Source organism: Lipophrys pholis (assembly GCF_963383615.2).
Source record: "Lipophrys pholis genome assembly, chromosome: 6".
Lineage (NCBI taxonomy): Eukaryota > Metazoa > Chordata > Actinopteri > Blenniiformes > Blenniidae > Lipophrys > Lipophrys pholis.
The window spans coordinates 29,251,611-29,275,607 of record NC_137629.1 but is presented as its reverse complement, the minus strand read 5'-3'; the positions used below and the strand labels follow the sequence as shown (position 1 = coordinate 29,275,607).

At 39.9% G+C, this 23,997-nt stretch overlaps 1 protein-coding gene across 4 annotated transcripts in view; it reads right to left on the bottom strand.

Annotated features, from left to right (window-relative positions):
- The window catches only part of fgf13a (fibroblast growth factor 13a), a 95,063-nt gene that overhangs the window by 31,628 nt on the left and 39,438 nt on the right, over nt 1–23,997 (bottom strand). For 3 of the 4 annotated variants that reach the window (XM_080465187.1, XM_080465185.1, XM_080465186.1), the window contains one exon: nt 19,749–19,916. The exons of the other annotated variant lie outside the window; for it this stretch is intronic. In XM_080465187.1, the coding sequence (XP_080321313.1) occupies nt 19,749–19,916 (168 nt within the window). The remainder of the gene's footprint in view (nt 1–19,748; nt 19,917–23,997) is intronic. 4 annotated transcript variants of the gene reach the window in all.

The following is a 23,997-nucleotide window of genomic DNA, read 5'->3' as shown; positions in this document are numbered from 1 at the left end:
CTTTGTATTATTGAATATAACCTAACAATTAAAGCTATCTTGTCTTTTTAATAACCCAGGGCCGTCGTGATAACACCTAGAGTTTAATTAATTTCAAAATTCAGGGAGAAAATTATCCTCCAAGGGCAAACACAGAGTAAATGGGGTGGTTAACCTTGGTCTTGGTGTTTAATAAAGGGCAAAGTTGCATCCCAGGACTTTGCTACGGACTATATCAAGATCTTTAATGTCACACAAAATGAATATCACTACAAACTGTTCCAAACGTGCGGCAGCAAGATTTGACCTTTGGCTACAGAGATGAGGATAAAGTGGAATATTATCATGGGAAACAGTAATGGTCTCTCATCAGCTGAAAGGGTGGCTTCTCACATCATTCAGCCTGTTGGCCACATGCTGGTGGCTGCCCGCTTTTTGTATGTGTGCGGTACAGTAAATCCACTACAACAGCAGCTTGCAGCGTGCTAGGCCACCAGTGCCATAGTGATACCACGCGTTACCATAGCGACTGCACATACGTAAGAGGGCGTGTGTGAAAGACAGAGATGGAGAGGGAGCGTATGTGTGCTGAGAATGGGGGTTGGGTATCACAGACCAAGGATCCATCAGTCACTGAAGGCTGTGGTAGTGCTGGGGGTGGGGTTGGGGGGGGGGGGGGGGGGGGGGGGGGTACAGCTGCAGTCATTGCTGACTGCCAGACCTCTGGAAATGATTGTGTGATCTGTCCCACTCCTTTTGAACCACAGGGCTGTGTTCAGTGCATGTGAGCAAGGAGCCTGAAGATGGAGGACATGAGTCACACTTTTTTTTTTGTCCCAGTGGGAAATTCAGGTTGATATCCACCCTGGGGACAAAAAAGCATGCAGGCTGCATGTAGAGAAAGTGCCAACAATTCCACCACGAGATTCAGATCTCACTGAAGAGCACTCGCAGACAAAATCTTACGCCAGGGACTTTTGCTATGATATCATCCATCTCAAAAAAAAAAATGACTTGGTGTCTCATCCAAATTAGACAGTGCTATTTTCCCCTAATTTTTTTTTATTTCTTTTTGCTTTTTAATAGAGAAGTCAATCTTGTTTTAGTGCCAGTGAAAATAACATGAAACGAAACATATTTTTAAACATCAATACTGTATGAATAGACTGATCTCTGAGCTGTGTGCCAGTCCGCTCCTCATTAAACCACTGTCACTTCTATCGCCTCCTCCCTTTAAATGCTGAAACTAACGAGGAACAGACGGACTGCCTGGCATTTGTTGTCTAGCCTCTCACCTTTTGTACAACAACTGTCTTCAAAGTCTTTATCTGCTGATTAGCACTGCCATATTCTCTGTCGCACGGGAAGAATAACGGCAGAGCTTTTTTGTTATCCAAATAAAAAGAATACAATTGCGTTTCATGTATCAGTAACAGCTAAAAATGGCACCCAAAGAACAGAACTCGAGCAATTTCAGGAGCTGAGCATCTGCCAGATACTCTGTGTCTGTCTGTTTGGGAATGATAAATAGTTATGGAGGCTCAGTGCTGAATAATTTTCATCCATTAGACATTTGTTTGCAACCTGGACATTTGCAGCCAAGTGTGAGTCATTAGGTGGGAGGACAGTAATGATTACCTCAAAAAGTCAACAACCCTTCATTCATGTGTGTCTTTGCCTTTTGCACAAAACATTACACATTTATTCACAACAACATTTATTGATGTGAATGCTGTGTTTAAATCGCTAACGTGACCTCTGTAGTATTCTGGGTCACTGAGTGTGTACACCTCAAACACCAGGATATAGAGACTGCATTACTTTTTGTCTGTTTTTATTTACAGAAAAATAGGATTCTTGAATAACAAACAGTATCATGACATAGAAATATGGATGTGGAAATGGCTTCACTCCATAGACCAATTAGAAAACACACACAGACACACACTAACCATGAATATGTAGAGCTCAACCTCCATTTTGAGCGATTTGAGGTTTAGTAGTTTGGCAATTCAGCATTTGGATGGGGTGAGAGGAGAGAACGGCGAAAGTGGCCAACTGAGGCACACAAGATTAAACACTTTCAGTTGAGCATGCATATCCAAAAAACACGATTATGAAACAGCCACAACTTCGGTTTGTAGTGTTGCTAAATCACATGTATTTCTTTATTTGCACTAAATAAGAATATAGCACAGAAAGACAAGAAGATGAAACTAAACTGTGCAGAAGAGGAAAGAAGCCCAAGGGGCCTTATATGAAATCTTCCGCATGAAAAACCAAATAAACGTCACCTCAATGAAAATATAAACGACAACAAGCTGAGTAAATTAACAAAGGAGTATAAAGTTGCCAATATCACACAACATATTAATGCAGAATCAGTGGGATCTTATTTTGACAAATAGATTAAAAAAACAAAAACCAACTCTCATTAAGAGATCCAACAAGGGAAACATATTAAGTCATGTGTCTTGAAACTGGGGTCGATGAAACTTGATTGAAAAGTTTGGATGTATGACAGTCTTTAGGGTTCCTTGTTGGGTCGGAGTGCATGTTTGATGAGAACAGGACAAAGTTGAGAAATGTGTCTGGAAGGTTTTGTTTATTGTTAAAGAATTATATGTATGAATATGGATATTTGTTGAATATTAACATTATGAAATCGGTAAAAGTTTAAGCTTTATAAACAGCAGTGCATTTGATTCTTGACATCTGGAATATGAGATCATTCTTACAAATAAAAAAAATTGGGAAGGGGAGCACTGTGTGAATGCAAAATATGAATGCAAACTTTTCATTTTGTGTGTGTGTGCATATATATATATATATATATATATATATATATATTAGATACCACTCTTACTGTTATATTTACATATATAATAATATATAACTATTAAATATTGGAGAAGGGGTCGGATTTGATATGTTTACTTCTACCAACCCCTTTTCAGGCATGCTAATCAGATATATGAGATATGTATGTGTGTGTATGTGTGTGTATGTATGTTGATAAGTATGTGTGCCTCTAATTAAACATAGATTATCTTTTTTGTATAACTGTATTTTCATAAGATATATTTATTTATTAACATCAAATGGTGAAAATATGTTTGGACGCGTGTGTGTGTATAGGAATATTAGATGTGTATGTGATTGCACAATATGGATTAAATGTCACATGCCTGAAATTAATGAATAATAATTTTGTTTTAAAATCCCTTTTCTATCACAATTATTTGATTAAATCGAGAAGGACGTGAGGCGGCGCAGAAAATATTACAGTATGTGAGGTATGGATATATTAAACCATGGTGCAGTGATATTAGACTTGACTTACTGACTGAATGAGGTACCCTTCTGATTATGGAACTTCATCTTCAACTTCATTCATGTCTGTGATGAGTGAGCCATCCAGAGTGTGCACAACCTTTTCCCTTTTGGCTTTCTGCAAATAAATACTGATGGATTGATGGATAAGTGGATGGATGGGAGGACGTCTGTGAACAACATTATTCAAAATGTTATGTCCAATGCTAGTGTTCGGTGCAAGATGCACAGAATCACAGAATTAAGTGAAAACTAATTGAATTCTGAATACATTTTCTCCATTTTGACTCCACAAGTTGTCACTTGTTAGTTTCGCTGCATATCTTATCTGGGAAGCATATTGTGGACTCTCACATGCTACGGCCTCTGCTCTCATTGTGCCCTAAAATCTCAGCATTTGTGCCTATGTGAGTATGTGTGAGTTCCCAGGCTTTAATGATGAGGAGAAATCTCAATCAGAGGCACCAAGCGATGTGTGAAATGGCCAGAGTTCAGAGAGCAGCCTGCTCAGAATGACTAATGCTGTACCAGCTCTGTGCTCTCATTAGGCCAACACATTCAGGAGTGTGAAACTACAAGCTGCAGAAGCTCCTGTCCTCTAACCACATGAACCTTATTTCTCTTCAGACTTCAAGGAAGAGTACGGCTACTGATGCTTAACCTAAAATCTGGTGTTAATTGATCTCAAAGACCCTGGAGTCAAATCAGACAGACAAAAATAAAAAAAACAACGATTAACAATGAGCAATCCTGTTATTCAATTCGTTGTGTTTAATTACAATACGAGATTTATAAAAAAAAAAAAAAAATCACATTCATTCAAAAAACTGGCATCATGAAAATCTACGTTAAAAATATATATCTGTGCATGTGCATGAGCGCATGTCCGTAGTTGTTCTGTGCATGTGTCCGCAATGCATGATCCGGGCGTTATCCGGTCCCACAGGGGGATTGTGGGTAAATCATAACTAGTGTAGTTGTAAGCCAGAGGGAGGTGGATAAAGCTCCCATGACTGATTGCTGTGTACAGAGTACCAGACACACAGTATGGTGTACAGCGGCAGCTCTTACAGAACTTAATGTACACTATCATGTAGATTTAATCAGCTGATGTTGTGTTATAAGCAGTTAAACAGTGAAAAAGGCAAGTGGCTACAATCAAAGTAACTCAAACACATTTCACTGTATTTGTTCACATTAGTGCATTAGCTGCATCTTTTTAGATCCTGGCACACTACTTTTCCATCAGCCAGTTAAGGCAGCATGATTAGAAAACAAGATCATATAGTACGATGAATACACACATGAACAAGTGTGTATATAGATGATTCGATAAGCGCCCATACATACTTCACACATACACGCATGTTCACCTCACCAAATCTAACATGGGTCTCTAAATGCCTGTTACCACAGCACCATCCAGTGTCTCTTGTTGCCAGCATCACAACAGGAGTTAGCTGGAGAAGGAACTCAAAGCAGGAGGCACTCCCTTGCCAAAATGAATGACTGAACAGTCACACGTGTGAATCATAGGTGGTGATTCAGTGGAAGTCCTTTGGCAATATCCATCATGGTGGGAAGGCCGCAGAGAGACTGCATTTAGGAGTTGAAAGACCATAAATAACAAAATTACTTTTATTCTCTTTCAACGAATCCCTCCTCCATTACACACCCAGGAAATGGGCTCTCGTCACAGTGAAGAGGGACATCTGGTATCAAAGAGAAATCTAGGAAGTGTGCTGCAGACTTTCTGAAAGTTTGTATTAATAACTCCATGCTAATTATACCCCATCAAGTGAGAGCGGTCTTAGTCCCTGAATGTGAAGTGATGTTGTCCTACATATCCCCTCCAGTATGACACATCAAGGAAGGGGATGGAATAAGATTAAAGGCATCATCTCAGACACCAGCTGGCTTAAACTGTCTACTCACTGATGGAGACACAAAGGGAAAGCTCTGAGACAGGCACGGGAGCACAGGGTCAAACTTGCTTCTTTAAGAGTGGCTAATTCAGGACACATCGTCAACTCAGGAAAGAATTAATGAAAAACAATGCTATTTTAAAAATCTATACTTGTATGCTTATATGTTGTCTTTAATTAGAAATAGAATCAAAACGTCTTTGAGGAGTTAAAAATATTTTGCTTTTCAGAGACACAGACTGCTGTCTGTGATTGTCATCCCGTGACAAGTCTCACAGTCTCAGATCTCGGCAATTAGACAGGCCTCTGTCCTCAGAATAACCCCGATCTAAGACTGAAGAATAACTGCGAATATTACGCAATGAGGTTAAATGAGGAGTGCAGCAAACTGGATGCGAGCGTTAATGAACTCATTTTAGTCTGGCCACACACTGGGTTTCTCTCGCCGGTGGTGCTTGTCCTCAAGAAAGGTGTTATGTGTTTCATTTTCCCGTAAGAGAGGGATGGTGTAACGGTGTCCCATGATGCTTCAGTGCAGATCGGAGAGAAAATAAGATGTAAAGAACAGTTCCTCAGCTTTTGTTTGTGCACCAACAGATGAATGGCTGTTTATGGATTTAAATCACTGGTGATAGGCCTGACATTAAAATGATTATATTTACAAAAAAAAAAAAAAGAATGTGTGTGAACATGCCAGAGTGATTGCATGGTATCACACTGGCATAGATCATTTCAAAAAATAAAAGCCTTGGGTGGAACTGATCGGCTAAGCTGGAAGTGACACGACAGGAGACATGAGTCAACTGATGGGAGTGGGTGGGTAAATAGGTCATGTTCCCTACCCAATGCAGACTATCCCACTTTTCACTTTCATTCCCTCTGTTTGTTAGTGAAGTCAGCGCACAGAGAAAATCAATGGAGGCATGATGACAATGGATCGTGTTGGACTGGTGCTCGCATCCTAACAGGTGGGAGGAGCTGTGTGGAGCTGATAGAGACCCCCACAGAGGTAGGAAAAGGTAGAACAAAACACAGCCATGAGGCAGTTTCTGGTGCATCACAGACAAACGCTGTGAAATGCATCGTTATTAGAGAACAGACTGGAACAATCAGAAGGAAGCCCGTAGTCACATTGCTATCTTATCTCAATGTTCTGCCAGTGTTGCAAAGGCCGTGTTTCTTTGTGACCTTTTCATTAAAATAAAACTATACGCGACTCCTCATTTCTATGTTTTGCAACTATCATTACTCAAAGTCAAACCCTTCTAAATTATTGAAAACAATGATAGACTGAAGTGCACTTTTAGAAGTTTAAATTGATTTTCTTTCAATCATGAAGTTTGCTGACATGAACCAAAGAAATATGTAAATTTAGATAAAAAACATCTATAAAAAGTCAAAACCTCTAATTAGCACTCATAAGTCCTGTAGGATATTTCATATTCAGTGTTTCTATTTCTTGGATATTTAATCATTGTGTGTAAAATTTAAGCAAATGGTTTCTTAAAGTTTTCTCATACGATGTATGCGAGACATTTATATACTGGTATTTAAAACGGTAATGCTTGAGGAACAGCATGTTGCAGGAAATCAATCACGTGTGTAAATATTGCAAATACTAATTAAAAAAGCTACAAATTCTCTGTGCAGCAGAAATGAAGGCAGGAAAGAAATACCTCGAGACCTGTTCATGTTTGCTGTGTGGCATATTAAGATGTGTAGCAGCTTTAGCTTTATAAATATTATTATTATTATTATTATTATTATTACAGACACATCCTATTGAAATTCATCTTGTCTTGGGTACATATAGAAAATAAACAGTTTGCTATATGAAATTATTTAATAAAACAAATTGGCAGCTATGTTTAATACAGAATAACAACAGTAATTTGTGGATTATTATGATGATATGATAATGGAAGGTAATCTAAAGTGATATATGCAACATGTTGTCATTTTTTCAATGGCCCTTATGACCCGAATTCCTCATTATATACTTTCCAAAGTTTTCCATTTTAAATATGTTTAACTCAAAAAATACTTCAGCTTTTACCTGCCAACTTCAGCATAAATATTTGAATAAACCTGAGCTGATTGCAAACACAAAACACATATTTTACAATCATTTTAATGGAAATAGTGAGGAAAAAAACCCCACAGTGGATTTAAAACTGTGTTTAGATCACTCCCCATGTGACAAAGCAGAAACAAATCAGGCTTTAGAGCCAAACTGACCCCTGTGACATGCAGCGAGTCAAAGGTCAGACTTTAACATGATTGAGTGATCGCAGTGAACCCTTCGCTACCATATCACATTACCCAGGCTACGGTCCTCAAGCGGCACAGCTGCCGAAGTATTTTGTGTCCATAGCTCAGTTTGTAAAAGTAGCTGCAGAGAACATGTGCTCATATTCTACAGTCAGAGCAAGTTTGTCTCAGTACTGCTGCAGGAGATTTGCATAACAGAGTGTTATGAAAAAAGGAGCATTTCTGAATCTCTAGGCATGACCTGTGATTTCGCACCATCATCCTGGGTCAATGTGTGTGTGTGTGTTTGAAATTGAGGAGATAACATCAGGAGATTAGAACATATTAACCAATGCTTTGGCAGTCAGGGGAAGGGATTAGAGATGGAAGGCTGCGTGACATTGGCCTGTTGTGATGAGGTTTACGTGTGATCATCAGTGCTGCTGCAGGACTGCCTCACTGCCTGCCTGATTGCTACCCATTACATCATAGTGAACATGCATCTGAGGCCTGTGACATCCTACTCTTTCTCACACACACACACACACACGCCAAGAGCCGAGCCAAGACCACATGCCCGTTATTCATCTTGATAATGAAGAAGCACTCGTGCTGTTTCAACACACAGTCAGCTGTTGTTTTGTACATATTTTAGCAGTCTGACCGATCATAAACATTATGATTCAATCATATAAACCTTTTTTTCTCCTATGTTCTTCTGTGTGTCTGTGTGTGTGTGTGTGTGTGTGTGTGTGTGTGTGTGTGTGTGTGTGTGTGTGTGTGTGTGTGTGTGTGTGTGTGTGTGTGTGTGTGTTCACGCGTGCGTTTGTGCTTGCGCGAGAGCAAAAGAGCTCAAAAAAAAGAGACAGCTGTCATTGTGTGCTGGCAGGATCTAATGTTATGCGCGATGTCTAATTATCCCGCTAGCCTTCAGATTAGTGCGTCGAACCCTAACACTAATGCCTGCAGTGAGGCCGCAGTTTCTGGGACAACAGGCATCAACTTTACAAACGCAGGTCAAGCTGACAAGTGGCAACCAAGTATTTCTTCTCATAGAAAAAGTGCCATTTAGTTTTTGAAACAAACAGTTTTCGCACTTGCAGTTGCTTAAACTGAACATTTGGAAAGTTCAAGGTCATCACTGCCGGTTGACAAGTGTGCCTACACATGCTTCCAGTTGTACACCGCAGTGTCTTAGCAGCAGTTTGCCGGGTTCAGTCAAGCAACAGAGACGCAACACCTCTATGTTATTGTTTATTCGGTCCAGTATGTTGGCTCGTCCTGCTTGGTTGCTTGTATCCAAGCTGTAAAATTAGATTTTGGTCCACGATAATGATTCGCAGGCCTCCGGTTCACGGCATGGTGATGTGAGACACATTACTCTGTGTGTGTGTGTGTATGTGCAGTTAGAGCGATGAGGAAGAACAAGGCTGTACGGCGCCGGAGCTCGCTTGAGGTAAAGGGCACGTCATACAGGCCAATTGAGTTACATCAGGGCTCATTTGACAAACACCTGCAGAAGGTTATGAAGACACTGCGCACACCTTAGTGAACAGACAAGCATGCTTCAGGGAGCTGATGAAAGAGGGAGTGCTTTTGGACTGCAGAAGAATTTCAATTTCATTAACGGCAGCATATGATTAACAAGAACAATGACCTTGAGAGATCGTTTTAAAAGGCTGCTTTACACGCCACTCTTGCACATGAACCACAGTGACAACTCAGTATTTTCTATTATATATTATCTTTTACAGGTTTTTTTGGGAGGAAAAAAACCCAAAGGAAATTCCAGGAGGAATTTATGTGAGCATATTTATGCAAACCTTGAATCTCAATAAGCTCTGCGTGCTACGGTTAGGGAAACAATCTGAGGTTAGTCATGAGTGCAACATACTGATGTGAACAGCACACATAAACAAAATGACCAAATCTCTTTAAGTCATTTAAAAATGAGATCCACAGAAGACAGATCAGAGTCAATAATGAATTGACGTAGCCGACTGTGGAATAGCCTGGACAGTTTTCACACATTCAACTAATATTGAAAATGAAGTAAACAGTTTGTCATCTGTGTAGCACACAATAAACAACTATGAAGCTAGGGTTGGGGGTGTAGTGAATCGGGGAAGACAGTGTGTCTGGCTGGCACAGCATTTAACACTAGTGTTTCCACTCCGAGGCCATTCTAGACTAAATGTTCTTGAGTGTCTCACCAACTTTTCTGCCACATTTGGCAATGCGACTACACAGTACACCCGCTGTGCGTGTGGAGGACAGCGCGACTTTTCTAGTCCTTAATCTGGGTTTCGTCTGGCTCTGTGAAATAGCCGAGCTGTCTCGGGGGCTGGCAGGCGACATGATGGGAAAAATTAGGTGTCTGTATGAATCCTCGCCAACAGTGGCGTTGGCTGGCAGGCTCGCGTATTACTTGGTGCCCCCTGAGATGAAACATGCAGGGGTTTTACATAACCCTGCCAGCTTCAAGATGACCCCCCGACGGTCGGTATGTGTCAGAGCAAAACTCACATGGTGTTTAGGCACTTCTGGTGCAGCCTGCAGAGAAGTCAGGGGCTGCTCTTTAAAGTCAGAACAATTGCTGGTGTCCTTTGACAACCATTATCATCAGGGTCCTATGACTGAGAAACAATCCACTTATCAAGCGATATTTTTTCTTCAAGGATTCCAGTCACATGAGAATTTTGTTGCGTCCGTCATCTTTAGGACCATCTTTTATTGCTCTCGCCTACGAGGGTGGAAGATGGCGACTGTGAGGGTGGTTCCACACCTGCTCAACATGATGACATCGGAAGTGTCATGTTCACATACTGTGGCTATAATTGGAGTTCCCTTTAGTAGCTACTTTGCGCAGCTCTTCAAACCACAATTACCTCAATTTCTTCTGAGTTAAGTTGCAAAAAGTTGTGACACAACCACTTATTAATTGCATTTATGTACAAACTCAGCAGGTATAAGGGGCTTTGTGAAGTCACTGACACTGATATAAAGAGCTGTGTGTCATCTGCATAATTATGTTTGAAGATGTCAGACATAGATGTTACAAAAAAGAGGCCCAAAGATGGAACCTTGAGGAACTTCACATGTGACTTTCATACACTCAGATTCAATATCACTTATTGACACAGAATAGTCAAACAAATTTAATGCTGGTCCAGAAATTACAAACCATTTTTTCAATTCTGGCCCCCAAGGATGTTGTGGGGTGTTGTGCTGTGCTGTGTCGAAAGCAGCTCTAAGATCCAGTAACACTAAAACCAAATCTCCACAAGCGTCACTGCTCACGTAGATGCCAGTCAGCATTTTAATAAAGGCAGTTTCAGTGCTGTGGTTCGACCTAAATCCAGAATGAAAAACATTGAAGTAATTGTTTTGTGCCATAAAAGCATTAAAACTGCATTTTTATTATTAGTAATTATTAATTACTGATGCATCCCGATTTTTAAAAGAGGTTTGATAACTGCGGTCTTTAGAGCTTTTGATGAAATGTCCATCTGAAGAGAACTGTGACTATCTGAAGTACATTTGGAGCTAAACAGTGAAAAACCACTTTAAAAAAGATGGCAGTGGGCAGAGTGTCAAGGCTGCACGCTGAGGGCTTGAGGTGCTGGACAATGTTGGTTAGCACAGTCTAAAGGGTGCAAATGTGAAAGATTACACAGAATATCTGTGTGGAGGCTCAGGTGTTAAAGTCGTAATGTGTGAGGTCAACTGGCTCGGTCTTATCTGTATAATTCTTTGGGGGGTGAAATGGGATGCAAAAACATTACATGCTGCGTCCGATAACAGTTCAGGAGGGACTGATGCTGCTGGATTAGTTAGTCTGTCCACAACAGCAAACAAAGTATGAGCATTATAACTGTGTTTGGTGATAATCTCACAGGAAAATGACTGTCTGGCTCTTTTTAGCTCTAGGTTATACGTTTGAAGTGCCTTTTTTTAGATGTCATAATGAACCTAGGGCTTAGATTTTCTCCACCTGTGTTCTCTGCCTGTCTGCACTCTTTTTTAGGGTTTTTACCAGATTTACAGATTACATTAGCGCTGACTGGAGCTATGGAATCAACAATGTTCATAACTTTAGAGCTGACGTTATCCACAAGGTCATTAACAGTAGCTGAAGGAAGAGCTGACATGTTAGAATATACGTGTGTTTTCATCGATGTGATTTTCTGATGCAACTCAGCTTTAGTTCTGCCATCAGCTGAGATGGAGACTTTAAATAAAACAAAGTAATAATCAGAAACAGCAACATCTTTGACCACAAAATTAGAAATACAATTTTTGACTTTATAAAGAAGAAGTTGTAAAGCTTCATCAGTTCTTTAGCAGTTTTATAATGCAGCTGAGAAAATTATATTGAAAAGAAATGTGTATGAGCTGTATCCACAGTAACCATATGTTGAAACTTCATTATAAGCCATGATTGAATGGCCAAAAATATCTGAGTTTACTTCACCTTGGATATCAGCAGCAATCACATAAAAGCGTCTGATATCGATAACAGATGACCGGGATCAACCCATTTTTCTTCAAGTTCAAAACATGACGCAAACCCAACTTTATTATAAGCCTCCAAAGCAAAGTGATGATGAAAATATCACAGGATAGGATGAGTGGGCAGTCTACACTAACGTCTGTGTTATGACTTGTGGAGAGGAGCAAGCTGTTGAATAACTAGCAGTGGCATGCTGCAGTGTTGGCAGAGGACCAGATACAGTAGTACAGCTTATTGACTTTGGCTGGTATTGAGTGGTGGACGAGACGATGGGGAGAAAAATACAATTAAAGCCAAAAAACTTTAGACATCTCTTTCAACAAATACAAGAATACTATTTTATAGTTTTTGTGTAACACAGGATTAAACTCTTTAATGGATTATATAACTGTAATATTATCTTTGTTCCTTTCACTATCGATCCACAACACAGAAACAAGTCCTCTCATATAACTTTTTTTTTTTCAAACATGGTAAATGAGGATCAGTGTCCGAAAATAAACAACATTTTCTCAAGACAAAAAAAAAAAAATAGAAGTGATGACTGCTGAACTGTTATAAAATCTTATGACGAAGTTTGGTAAAGCTTTATAGAGAGGATGGGTGGAGGGTAAAGAAAGACATGTAAGAAATTACACTTCGTCTCGGATGGAGGAAATGAAACAATAGGTCATAGCATGTTCCGCTATTTGGGAGGATACACTATATTTCATTCTTAATTAGATCGACTAAACTTCTCCTTTCTCCGTTGTAAGTGACACTAAATTGCACGCACCTGTAATCTCCACTCTGGCAGCTGTCAGGGGCCACTTTGCTCGCCTCCCGTTATTGTGGTGCTGACTCAGCACTGTGCCTCATTTCCCCAATTAAATAGCTTAACGCCCATTTACTCCTGGGAAAACTTACACACTGCTTGTGTCACAGTTACTTTACCCTGACTACTCTTCTGGTTGCTACTGTTATACAGTCATATAGAGCCATAATGTTATAAACTGAAACTTTATGGAATAAAAAAAAAAGAATGCAGCAAGTCCATTAGTGCCATAAGCTGGGATTTTACTGTAAAGCAGGGTGGCAGTTTGGCATTGCTGAGTAAAGCAGTGGGAGTGATGGGGATAATCTAGATCAGTAAAGCTGGTAATGTGAGACAGGAGAGATGATATGCATGATCCTTCTGTTTATCATATTCAAAATGGAACATTACTACTGTCCTTTAGACATCTTTATAAAAAATAAAATAATGTATACCTACTAAATATATATATATATATATATATGGCACTAATGGACTTGCTGCATTCTTTTTTTTTTTTTTATTCCATAAAGTTTCAGTTTATAACATTATGGCTCTATATGACTGTAATATATATATATATATATATATATATATATATATGAATACAATTATATTTGGCACATGTTATTTATAAGAGTTGGAATTGAAACATCCAACTCGTGCATATAGGTATTATATATATATATATATATATATATATATGGCACTAATGGACTTGCTGCATTCTTTTTTTTTTTTTTATTCCATAAAGTTTCAGTTTATAACATTATGGCTCTATATGACTGTAATATATATATATATATATATATATATATGAATACAATTATATTTGGCACATGTTATTTATAAGAGTTGGAATTGAAACATCCAACTCGTGCATATAGGTATTACAGAAGACTGTGGTATCCAAGAAATGCAGCCATGTGCAGATTGATCCTCTCTGCTTTCATTGTTTGTGAAAACCAATGCAGAACTGACACTCTACGGGCAAATGACAAAGAAGTCATGATATGAGCAATCATTTACCACAAGGACTATAATAACCAGAAGCACTGTGCAATCTAGATCGTATTCCGATTCATTTCAGAGATATTTTTAGAAAGAGAGGACGTACTCAGCCAAAACCTTGCTGCAAAAGGGCCTGGCGGCAAAGGATGTCTCATGTGTCGTGCCCCATATACACCACATGCATCAAATAAGGTTGGGAAATGTTGTAAAAGGTAAATATGAGCAGGATGCCATAAATGACTACTCTCGTAATTACATTTCTCAATGATAGAACATAAATGTTTTACTCTCATTAAAGACGTTGATAGTAGGAGATTTGCCAGAACTCGGTGCGTTTTTTTGGCAGCATCACATTTTCAAAACGTTCCAAGGAATGGCTGCAGGAGAAATGGATGTAAATTAAAAGAATTGTGCAACCAATAAGCTTACCTGGCAACAGGTCAATCATATGGTTGGATAAAAAAAGACTGTCTCAGGGGGATAGGAGTTTCTCAAAAGTGAAAAGTGAAGCAAAAATTGATCTTCAGATAAATTTACCTGAACAAAAGAATTAAGAAAACAATTTTGATCCCAAATCTACAGTCAATAATATCCAACAACCTGCAGAAATCTCACTGTACAAGGGACGAGATTTAATATCCATATTGGGTCTAAAACCCAGACTTCATTGCTATATTTTCTGGGTCAAAGTGAATTTAAAATGAGGCAAAAAAAAAAACTAAACCCAAACAACGTACCACTGGTCAGAAAAATAGCAGATGTTAAAACATAACCTTACTTTACTTCAAAGGTTTGTGAAGTCTGTTTGACAGAACATAAAGTACAAAAAAGGCTGCTGTAAGCAAGAAGTGAGCAAATAGCTAAAGTTGGTAATAGTTTTTTTCTCATTGTCACAAATGCAATAAACTTTTGAAAAAAATTTTTTTGCTGTGTTATTTCAGTTAAAAGCATCTCCAAAGGCAAAGTGTGCACACCCCCGTTTCAGAAAAAAACATATGCTCCCAGACACCGTTTCTTTTCAGACATACGTAAATCAGATTTCACATTTCTCAGGTACACGTTGCATCTCACACTAAACCGTGGCTGCAGTGTAGAGGAGTCATTCTTCCTCTTCCTCCCTGAACTCCTGCACATAGTCTCAGCACTTCCCAAACTGTTAAAAGTAAATTACAATGCCGGCTATCCATAACAAACCATTTCAATATATTCCTGAATAGAATTTTTCCTCATCACTGGCTACTTTTTTTTACAATCGGTGTGCATATTGTGTTGTTTGCCACGAGGCGAGGACCTCGGTTGTGGAGACAAATAAGAAAGGTGTTAATTAAAGAGACAATAATGGCATTTAATGAGCTTGGCAACTTTACAATGCTCCGTCTCTTTGTCGGTCCCCAGAGTCACTTCTTGTTAATGTTGCCACGCACACCCACTCCTGTCGTTAGTTTATGCCTTCAGTTTAAAACCCAGGGGAAGTGAGGATATAAACTGATTCAGCATTTCTGCCTAAGTCTGGAAGTTATAAACATGGAAATGGTGTGCCTCTCTTTGCATGTGGTGTTAGGAAACCTTGTACACCTCTGCAGTTAGCTGTTGATTATGTTGTGCTTATAGATGAAAGCATATTCTACGTTATGCTAAAACTTAAATTCTGTTTGCAGTATGAATCCAAACTTTCTACTGTTTATACTATATTAAGTGTTCAGGTAGGCCTCACAGTGCTGATGCGACACCGACACTTCCCCGCTCTCTCGCGGCACCAAATCACATTATCATAGACATGATTTATTCATGCATAGTCTATTTATGTGTTGACTGAGACTAACAAAGTTGTTGCTTTCACAAAGACAAACTGCAAAGGTAAGAAGGAAAATTAAACAAGCTGCTATTTTGCCACGGGTGTATCCTGTGGCGGTACATTTTGTGCCGTGTCAACATTGCGGTAATGTGCTGGACTTGGTGAGACGCCTCAACAAAATGCTCGGTTATCAGCAGCAACACTGGTCCCCTGCAAAGTAATTGCTCCGTGTCAAGTCTGTAGTGAATCACCGCTATGCCTTTTACATTTGGATGTAGGAAATAAATGGTGCTACCCCTCATTCCAGGTTCACTTCTGCTTATATTTACTTGGCTGAGTGCGCGGGAGAAGAATTATTTCGTCAATAAGGCTAAAACAGAGTAGATAGAGGCCTGCAAGATGACCAGTATAGATGCTGTACCTCAGTCTGACTGTATAAGAAACATATTACATGAATGATTTTATTCTTTCTAAGCACATACTAGGTTAAAGCATAGGATAACTGGCCCACGTTTAAATATATTCCAGAAGTTTTCCAAAACTTTTTCGTCATGTGGCGTCCGATAACTATTGTGTGACTGGTCAGTTATTTAAAACGGACATGATTAATGAGGAAAAGTTAACATACATGTTTTCCTATGAGGTATGTGCTTGAGTCTCTTGTGAAGTATGAAATGTCATGGTGAGGACTGACTTTGGTTGTTTTCTTTCCAGCTTGAAAATAATTACCTTGTACGAATCTTGTATCTAAAATCCAAACACACACATGATGTATCAACGGACTCTAAATGGAGGCAGGTGTGCGCTCATTTTATGATGGTTTCCTGAGCTCTCAGTTAGACCTTTATACGAATCTATTGAAAACTTCTATGTACACAAAGAAAGATGGCTTTTAGCAATGTGACAGTGAGGAGGAAGCGACTTTGAAATGTATCCTGATGAGTTAGCAACCTCAGCTGAGTCCCGGTGTGAGGTTTAAATAAACTGTCACAGAAGCTTTTCATAGAGAGACGACATTGAATTTTGTACCCACTTGCATTAAAATTAATTTGGAAGGGATCTTTTAATAACTAGTATGAAAAGGAGAAATGATTACAGCAAGCAAAACCTATTACGAAGTTCACAGGCCTGAATGTGTGTGTGTGTGTGTGTGTGTGTGTGTGTGTGTGTGTGTGTGTGTGTGTGTGTGTGTGTGTGTGTGTGTGTGTGTGTGTGTGTGTGTGTGTGTGTGTGTGTGTGTGTGTGACGAGCGAGACAGAGATACAGCTTGAAAGAGAGACAAGCATATGTGTATATCTGAGAGAGAAAAAGCTGAAGGTGGTAAGTATCTTCAGACAGTTTTGTGAAATAGGCAATTCAGAAGTGACAGTCTGTGACTTTTTCATTTTCGCAATGCAGCCACATTTGTGAGGCGTTTAGCATCTTAAATCTCCTGGAATCTAAATGCAGCAAATGACAGGCAAAATTTCTCTTGTGCCCAGGATAGCAAACCCTCTAGGTGACTGCATAGGAACTAAATACAGTTTCCAATGGACAAAGTGTTTTCTGATTTAAATATGAAAGTCAAATATAAGATATTGCTGAATGTAATGAGGACTACTCGATTTCCTTGTTAATATCTCACACAAACTGCTTGACCCTTATATTTCTTTGTGTGTGTGTCTCTATAAGCATAGCTGTCTGTGTATGCATTGCATAGCCCAGAACTATAAACACAAAATCTTGCAGTGTTTTGAATTATGGATGGTTATTTACACAGATCGGCCCCTCAGGCAACATCTTTTATTTCTGCATGGAGAAACAGAAGAGTGCTAAAGAGAAACACAGAAGCAAAAAGAAACTTATATCAAGGATTTGAGAATGAAGAAAAAAAAAATATGAATGAATAGAGTGGTGACATAATCTGTACCAAATGAAAAATAGATCCAAATGCATGACTGACAGTAGGTCGTGCACATCCAGTCCGGAGCCCTTTGCCTGAGGTACAGAGATGTGTTGCTATGCTCCCTGCGGCCTCGGCAGAGATGTACTGATCCGATGTGAACTTATCCTCCGAGGGGCTGCAGTCTAAATCCATGTGCTGTTCATGTAGTGTTCAAGCGTGTGTCTGAGCATGTGAAACCAGTGTATCAATCTCGATCAGTCACCTCGGCGCGCTCCGTCCCAGGAATCAGACTGTGAATCACAGACTCTGTCAAAGCTCGGAGATCTTAAAGTGTCCGCGTCAACAGCTGCAGATCTATGATAGCGTCTTGATTTCAGCAAATGTCAATAAAACCTTGCAGGTGTTTACGGCTCCAAAGTGCGATAGCTTTCATGACTTACATTGATATGACTAATATCCTGAGCTGCAATCCACAAACTATATCTAATCCACAGCTAATGCTTCTAACTTCTAAAATCCCTGAGAATTAGTAACAAGTAACAGACAGCATTCAGAAATTTGTTGCCATGGCAACACTGCAACCAGGGAACAGGGTGTATTTCTATACATTTACACTTCTAAATTATATTTTTTGCTGAGAATCATAAAAAACCTAAACATTGTTTATTCAACAGAGGTAAAAGCAAAATACATCACTATTTAAACAAATATTATAGTCTCTTTTTTTTTTTTTCTCTTAAGAAACAGAACTGCCAGACTTTTCTACACCCCCGGCTGCGTGTATCTCAGACTCTGCATTCCCTTCTCTACACACCATTTAACACGGTTTCCATCTGCATCACGCATCAACATTAATGACGTCCTCATGAAGAGCTTACGTAAGAGCTGTAGTCTCCCCTCCATCCTTTGTAAATTCAGTCACGTCCAACTCGAGCTGCAGACAAACTGAATAATACATCTGTACTACTCGAGTCAGACCTCTGCGACTATACCACTTTTTTTTTTAATCTCTGTGTCTCCTCTCTTCTCTCACACAAGGGTAAGGACATGTGCTTGAATCCTTCAGTGGGGTAGTAAACAGACAGGCTTTCAACAGGTTAACTGACATCTAAGCGCTGAAAAACTGTACCGAACATGACAGTTTTATAGACGACAGCAGAAAGACCAGTACATTGCAAAACAAAACATAGTAATAGTGATCTCTTACCTATGGGGAAGTCTGAAAGGAAAGGCAATTTCTAAAATCTTAACACTCTACTGGAGTAAAGATGATAAATGATGTAGTCAAAAGGCTTGAGAGGGTATGGCAGCATGCTTGGAGCACAAAGGGGTTCTTTTCATTTTGCTATATGTCCTTAACTGCACAGGAAAACTGAAAGTTGATGCTATATACACTGTGCTGTCATATCATCATGCTGCTCTGCAAGCACTGAAGCAGGTAAAGAGGAATAAGAGGGCGGGGGGGTTGAAGGGGGAAATAATGTATTGGACAGGGCGAGAGGGAAAGGAGCAACGAGTGGGTAGACTGCAGCCACCAAGCCCGTAGAGCTGCGGGCAGAAGCACAGGAAGCACAGGGACAAGGAGAGACAAGTAGGGAGGGCTTGCCGACTTGCAGTCTGTGGTCGAGTAAATCACTCTTTAGGCATGAATATAAAACATATTCTACCGGACAGGAAGATAAAAGAGTGTCACCTTTTTTGTTTTATAAGGCCAGTTCAAGTGAAAGCACATGCTGAAATTGGCAAGTCATTGAACTCATTAGGGTAGCAGCTGCCTCCATCTATAACTCCTTTTCTTTCTGCACTTTGTTTTGGTCTGTGCAAGGGCCTCCGGGTGGCAATGACCGAGTTAATGGTTTGGCACAGGGAGGGGTGTGCTGGAGCTACAGATGCTATGCTCCCAGTCCAACGTAAAGGGCTACGCAGGCAGACACACATTCATCACACTGGACAACGTCCAGGAAGAGACGCCATTCTACAGAAACGACTAAAATTGGAGGCTATATGTTCAAACACAGACAAGCAGTCACACTTTTGCCACACACGTCCCGTGCATCGACATGCTAGAAAGGGGCAGAAACGCACCAGATGCTCTCTTAAAAAAAAAAAAAAAGGGGGGACAGGAATGAAAGAGAACTTAGTTTTGGGGGGGGGGGGGACTATCAGTTCACACAGAATATGAGAAAGGAGGAAAACAAGACGAGAGTGGGCAGGGGAGATGAAGAGCATCAGCAAATCAAAACAAGTAAGGGGTGCTAACAAACCTTCGGGCTCTGCGCTCTCTTTGTGGACGGCTTGCTTCAGCGGGCAGCAGAAGATTTCGTGACACTTAGCACGAAATGGGGACCCTTTACTCCTTATATCCGCAGAGTGGATGGAGTCCTGCCGTAACATAATGTACTCCTGGGTACCTGGGGCAGCGTCATCCTGGACTGCGGTGGTGCCATAACAGAATGAACTGGGGTTAGAAAGCTCACCAAACGGAAATGAAAGAAAACAACAACAACAGTAAAAACAGGAGGCAGAAACACAGGGCAAATAAAAAGACATCAAACATCAGCGACAGCAATAGCTTTAAATAACTGTAGTGCATCACACAGTGAGAAGAGAGGGAGAAGTCAAGATGGCCAAAAGGAATAATAAAACAAATGGACAGGCATAGATCAAGAAGACCAAGATCAAAAACATAAATAAAAACAACTAAATTAACATCTTCCGGGGCTCCAGGAAATATATATTCTTGATCACTGTAAAGGAAAAGCATTGACATAACACAAAGAAACGATAAAAGGAGGAGAAGCACAATTCATTGTATAAAAACACGTTATGGCGAGTGTTAGGATGGCACTGGACCAGGAGCTGCTGCATTTTAATGAGGTGATTGTAGGGCTGGTAAATTGTGGGATTGCCAGGCAAACGTGCAATCTGCAGCTCTATTCTAACTTAGCATCACGGAAGCTGAAGTCAGGTGGTGATTATAACCCCCCCCCCCCCCCCCCCTCCACCCGCCTTGATCCCCAGATGTACACCCCCGTTAACTGTATGTGTAGGCAAGCAGATGCAAAGGCATGCACAGACCTCCAAGTCACACCACGGTGCCTACATTCAATACAAAGTCATGCTTACTGTCAGTGGCATAAAGGAGAGCTTTACATACATCACTCTGCATGTCTCTGTAGGAATTTTGGTAACCTGTGAAAATCCCTGTGTTTCTGTCTGTATATATGGGATGTAATGCATCTGTCCTCTTCTGGGCACAATCCCTACTTGGCTTCGATCATTGACCTATTTTCTCACTGTTGATGGATTAGCTACAAGTAAATCGCTCCAAATAAACTGTATCTTCTCTTCCTAATGAATTTGAGTGCCAAGTCTCTCTCCAAAATCTTTATTACTGAATGAAAATGGCTGTATAGGAGGCTATTAATTAGCTATATCTATCAAACAACTGCAATGCTTATTTCATCTTTCTTTTATGTGTGAAAACAAATGTTTGGGATTTTCAGTGGTGGTGAAATCATCCCGACACACGATGGAACATGTTACGAGTGAAACCATTATGTCATGGTTTCACTCATAACATGGGGTCACTTTTACTCCCTCAAATTCTCATTTGCGCATTGAGATTGTGAAAACATGAATGGATTACAGTGGAGTCTCAGTTCCCAGAGAAGCACGGCATATAATATAAACTAATATAACTGAGTCATAGACATTCACCACGTATGGACTCCCATGAACTTTTTTGTTTGCGAGAGTGTCTTTACCAAGATCAATAAACACACAGACACTTTTCTTGCTTTGTGACTCAAATATTAAAACATATATTGGCAATACAAGCAGCATTTGATATTGCATGGACACATCTAATTTTTAAACATCTTACTAATGGTAAGTGTTGTATTGTCCACAAAGGCCCATCTTATCCTGGGAATAACATGATTTTCCTTCTACAGGACTTCTTCTGTAGCTCTGTGGCTCTTTCAGCCTCCTGGATCACATGCTGCATAAACATCACACACGGTCCTACATACTCACAGATATAGTATAACAATAATAAGAGTTATAATGAACGTCTGCTCATGCATGTTCATATGACAACACCAGCATCCCTGAACAGGTTTAAGAAAGGTATGGTGTATCAAGAAAAGAGTAATTTTATGATTCACCTTTGAACTACTCATTTTTAACACATGTACTGTATCTGTTCATGAGGACTTTCACCCCGTTAAACTGACAATAAAAGTATGTTTCAGAACAATGTCACAGATTAGATTGCAACCAAATTCTTATCTTTTAAGACATCTGTTGAGCATACAATTTTGTTAGTTCAAAACTATCATGAAGAAACAAATTATTATTTTTTGTTGTTGTTGCATTGGTTCATAATGGAGCTTTAAATTCCTGGTATTCATCAGCTAGATTGAAAATATGCCAAGTTGAGAAAAATCAATATGGACACACTATATGAGTGTAAACTCCCGAACACCCTCCATCTGTCTGGAGTACATGCACACACACTCACACACACACCCACGCTTATCAATCAAAATCAATCGCCAAGAAAACTGCACCAATAATCAAACTTCTATTGTTGTTTGAATGACAGAGGCAGAGTATAATCAGTACATGTGCACAGATTCACATCCACTGGTCAAATTATAGTTTAACATAGGTGTATTTTGTTCTGTGGTTGTATTCCTAACTGAGGTAAAGACTACAATATGTGAGACAGTGAGCACAGACTCCGGAGAACTTCAGCAAACTTCTAATTCCAGCCGCCATTTATTAATGAGCTACCTGTCGGCTCATCAGATGTAATAAAAAAAATGAGTGACAGATGGGCCGCGGGAGTGACAAGAGGGGAGAAGGCGGGCACCATTTCTTGCAACGTTCATCCTTGCCCCGGCCTTGATGAAGAGCGCATATTGGGACTGAAGGAAGCGTGATGGATGATGCAGCAGGGCCTCAGACCTCACTCTCTAGCAGACCAGCCACTCAGAGTGAGCTGTCACGCTGGTTCATGATAGCCTGTGATCTATAGGCAGTGCTGATACCAAATTGGACCTTCAGCAGCATGCAATAGATGTCCTTGCCTCTCTGACAAGAATAAATCTCACGGTGAGAAGAAATGGGAACAAATAAAAGAGACGGGGTGGTGGTGGGGGTATCTTGTTGTGGTTTGTTGCTCATCTACAGGATATGTAGAGATTTTATGGAAGAATTCTGTTATGTGTTTGGATAGTATTTACCATGCGTAGTATGAATCAGGTGAGATCGTGAGCCTGGATAATGCGTTGCGACAGAAGAGCCTGCATCATATGCGAGAGCATCCTCAGTGCTCACAGATGCCCCCTACATTGTGTTCACATGGGGTTCAAGGACGTGTGTAATCAACTGAAGCACAGTCAGGCTCAGGAAAAAAAAAAAATGAACCTCACTTTCATATATGAGCTGCAATTTGCACACTTTGCTCGAGTCATGGCTCATATCCATCAGAGAGGTGGAGCACGTTGATCGCGGGCTTGACGAATAGCACACTCACTAAATTAGAATCAGAATTAAGCACAGACACAGGTCTGTTGCCAGAGGTTTCCGTTTCGAAAATAGCCTGGCCTCAATGCGGTTTCACAAGGAGCAAAATCTAGCACATTGTCTTCTGGGATGCCTTTACTTCGGTGTGGCTCCATCTCAAGAAAGAATAGTTTTATTTTGGTTGTAAGTCACCTTGCAGGCAGCGGGGAAAGTAAGTCGGGTTGAACTTGAGGTTTTCTTTGAAACGCAGAATGAGCTTGCATTTTTATTCATGCTCTTTCATCCCTCTGATCTCATTGTTTGTCACTCTTCTTTCTCCGCCTCGTTTTTTTCCCTACTTGTTCTTCATTGTTGCACATTTTCATCCTAACCAGGGGCTATATGGTGTGATGACACTGGGAAGAATATAGCAGCGTTTTTGTAATCATTAGATTAATTCCTTGCTCACCAGAGCAATGCCAATTAACAGAGATAAAACAGCAAAGAAAAGATGTGCACGCTTAAGTTTTGTTGCCACTTTCCTTACTCTGTATACCTTAATTATTTTTATTATTATTATTATTGTCAATGACAATCAACTTCATGGCACCATAAGTCAGAAATCTTTCTATCTTTTCCCAAATTGTGTGGAGTGGCTGCCTCCTCTTCTTTCCTACTTCTGAAAAAGTGGTGGAAGTTCACTGAACTTTGATATTATTGCAAAATAAAGTTATTTTTTTCATGTTGAAACTATTTTCATATGTACTTGTGTTTTCAGAGTTTGATCTGTGAGACACATGCAGACTTTATAATGGATTGAAAGATTGCCATTTATTGACACTGATTGATGTTGCTTCTATTTATTTATTTTTTTCATTTGGAGCATTATTATCAGGTATGAGTGGCTTTGTGTTTGTGTGCATGCATGCGTGTGCGTGTGTTGCGTGTGTGCAGAACTAGGAGATAAGCAGGTGGGGCCGAGGGAGAGGAATACATTTT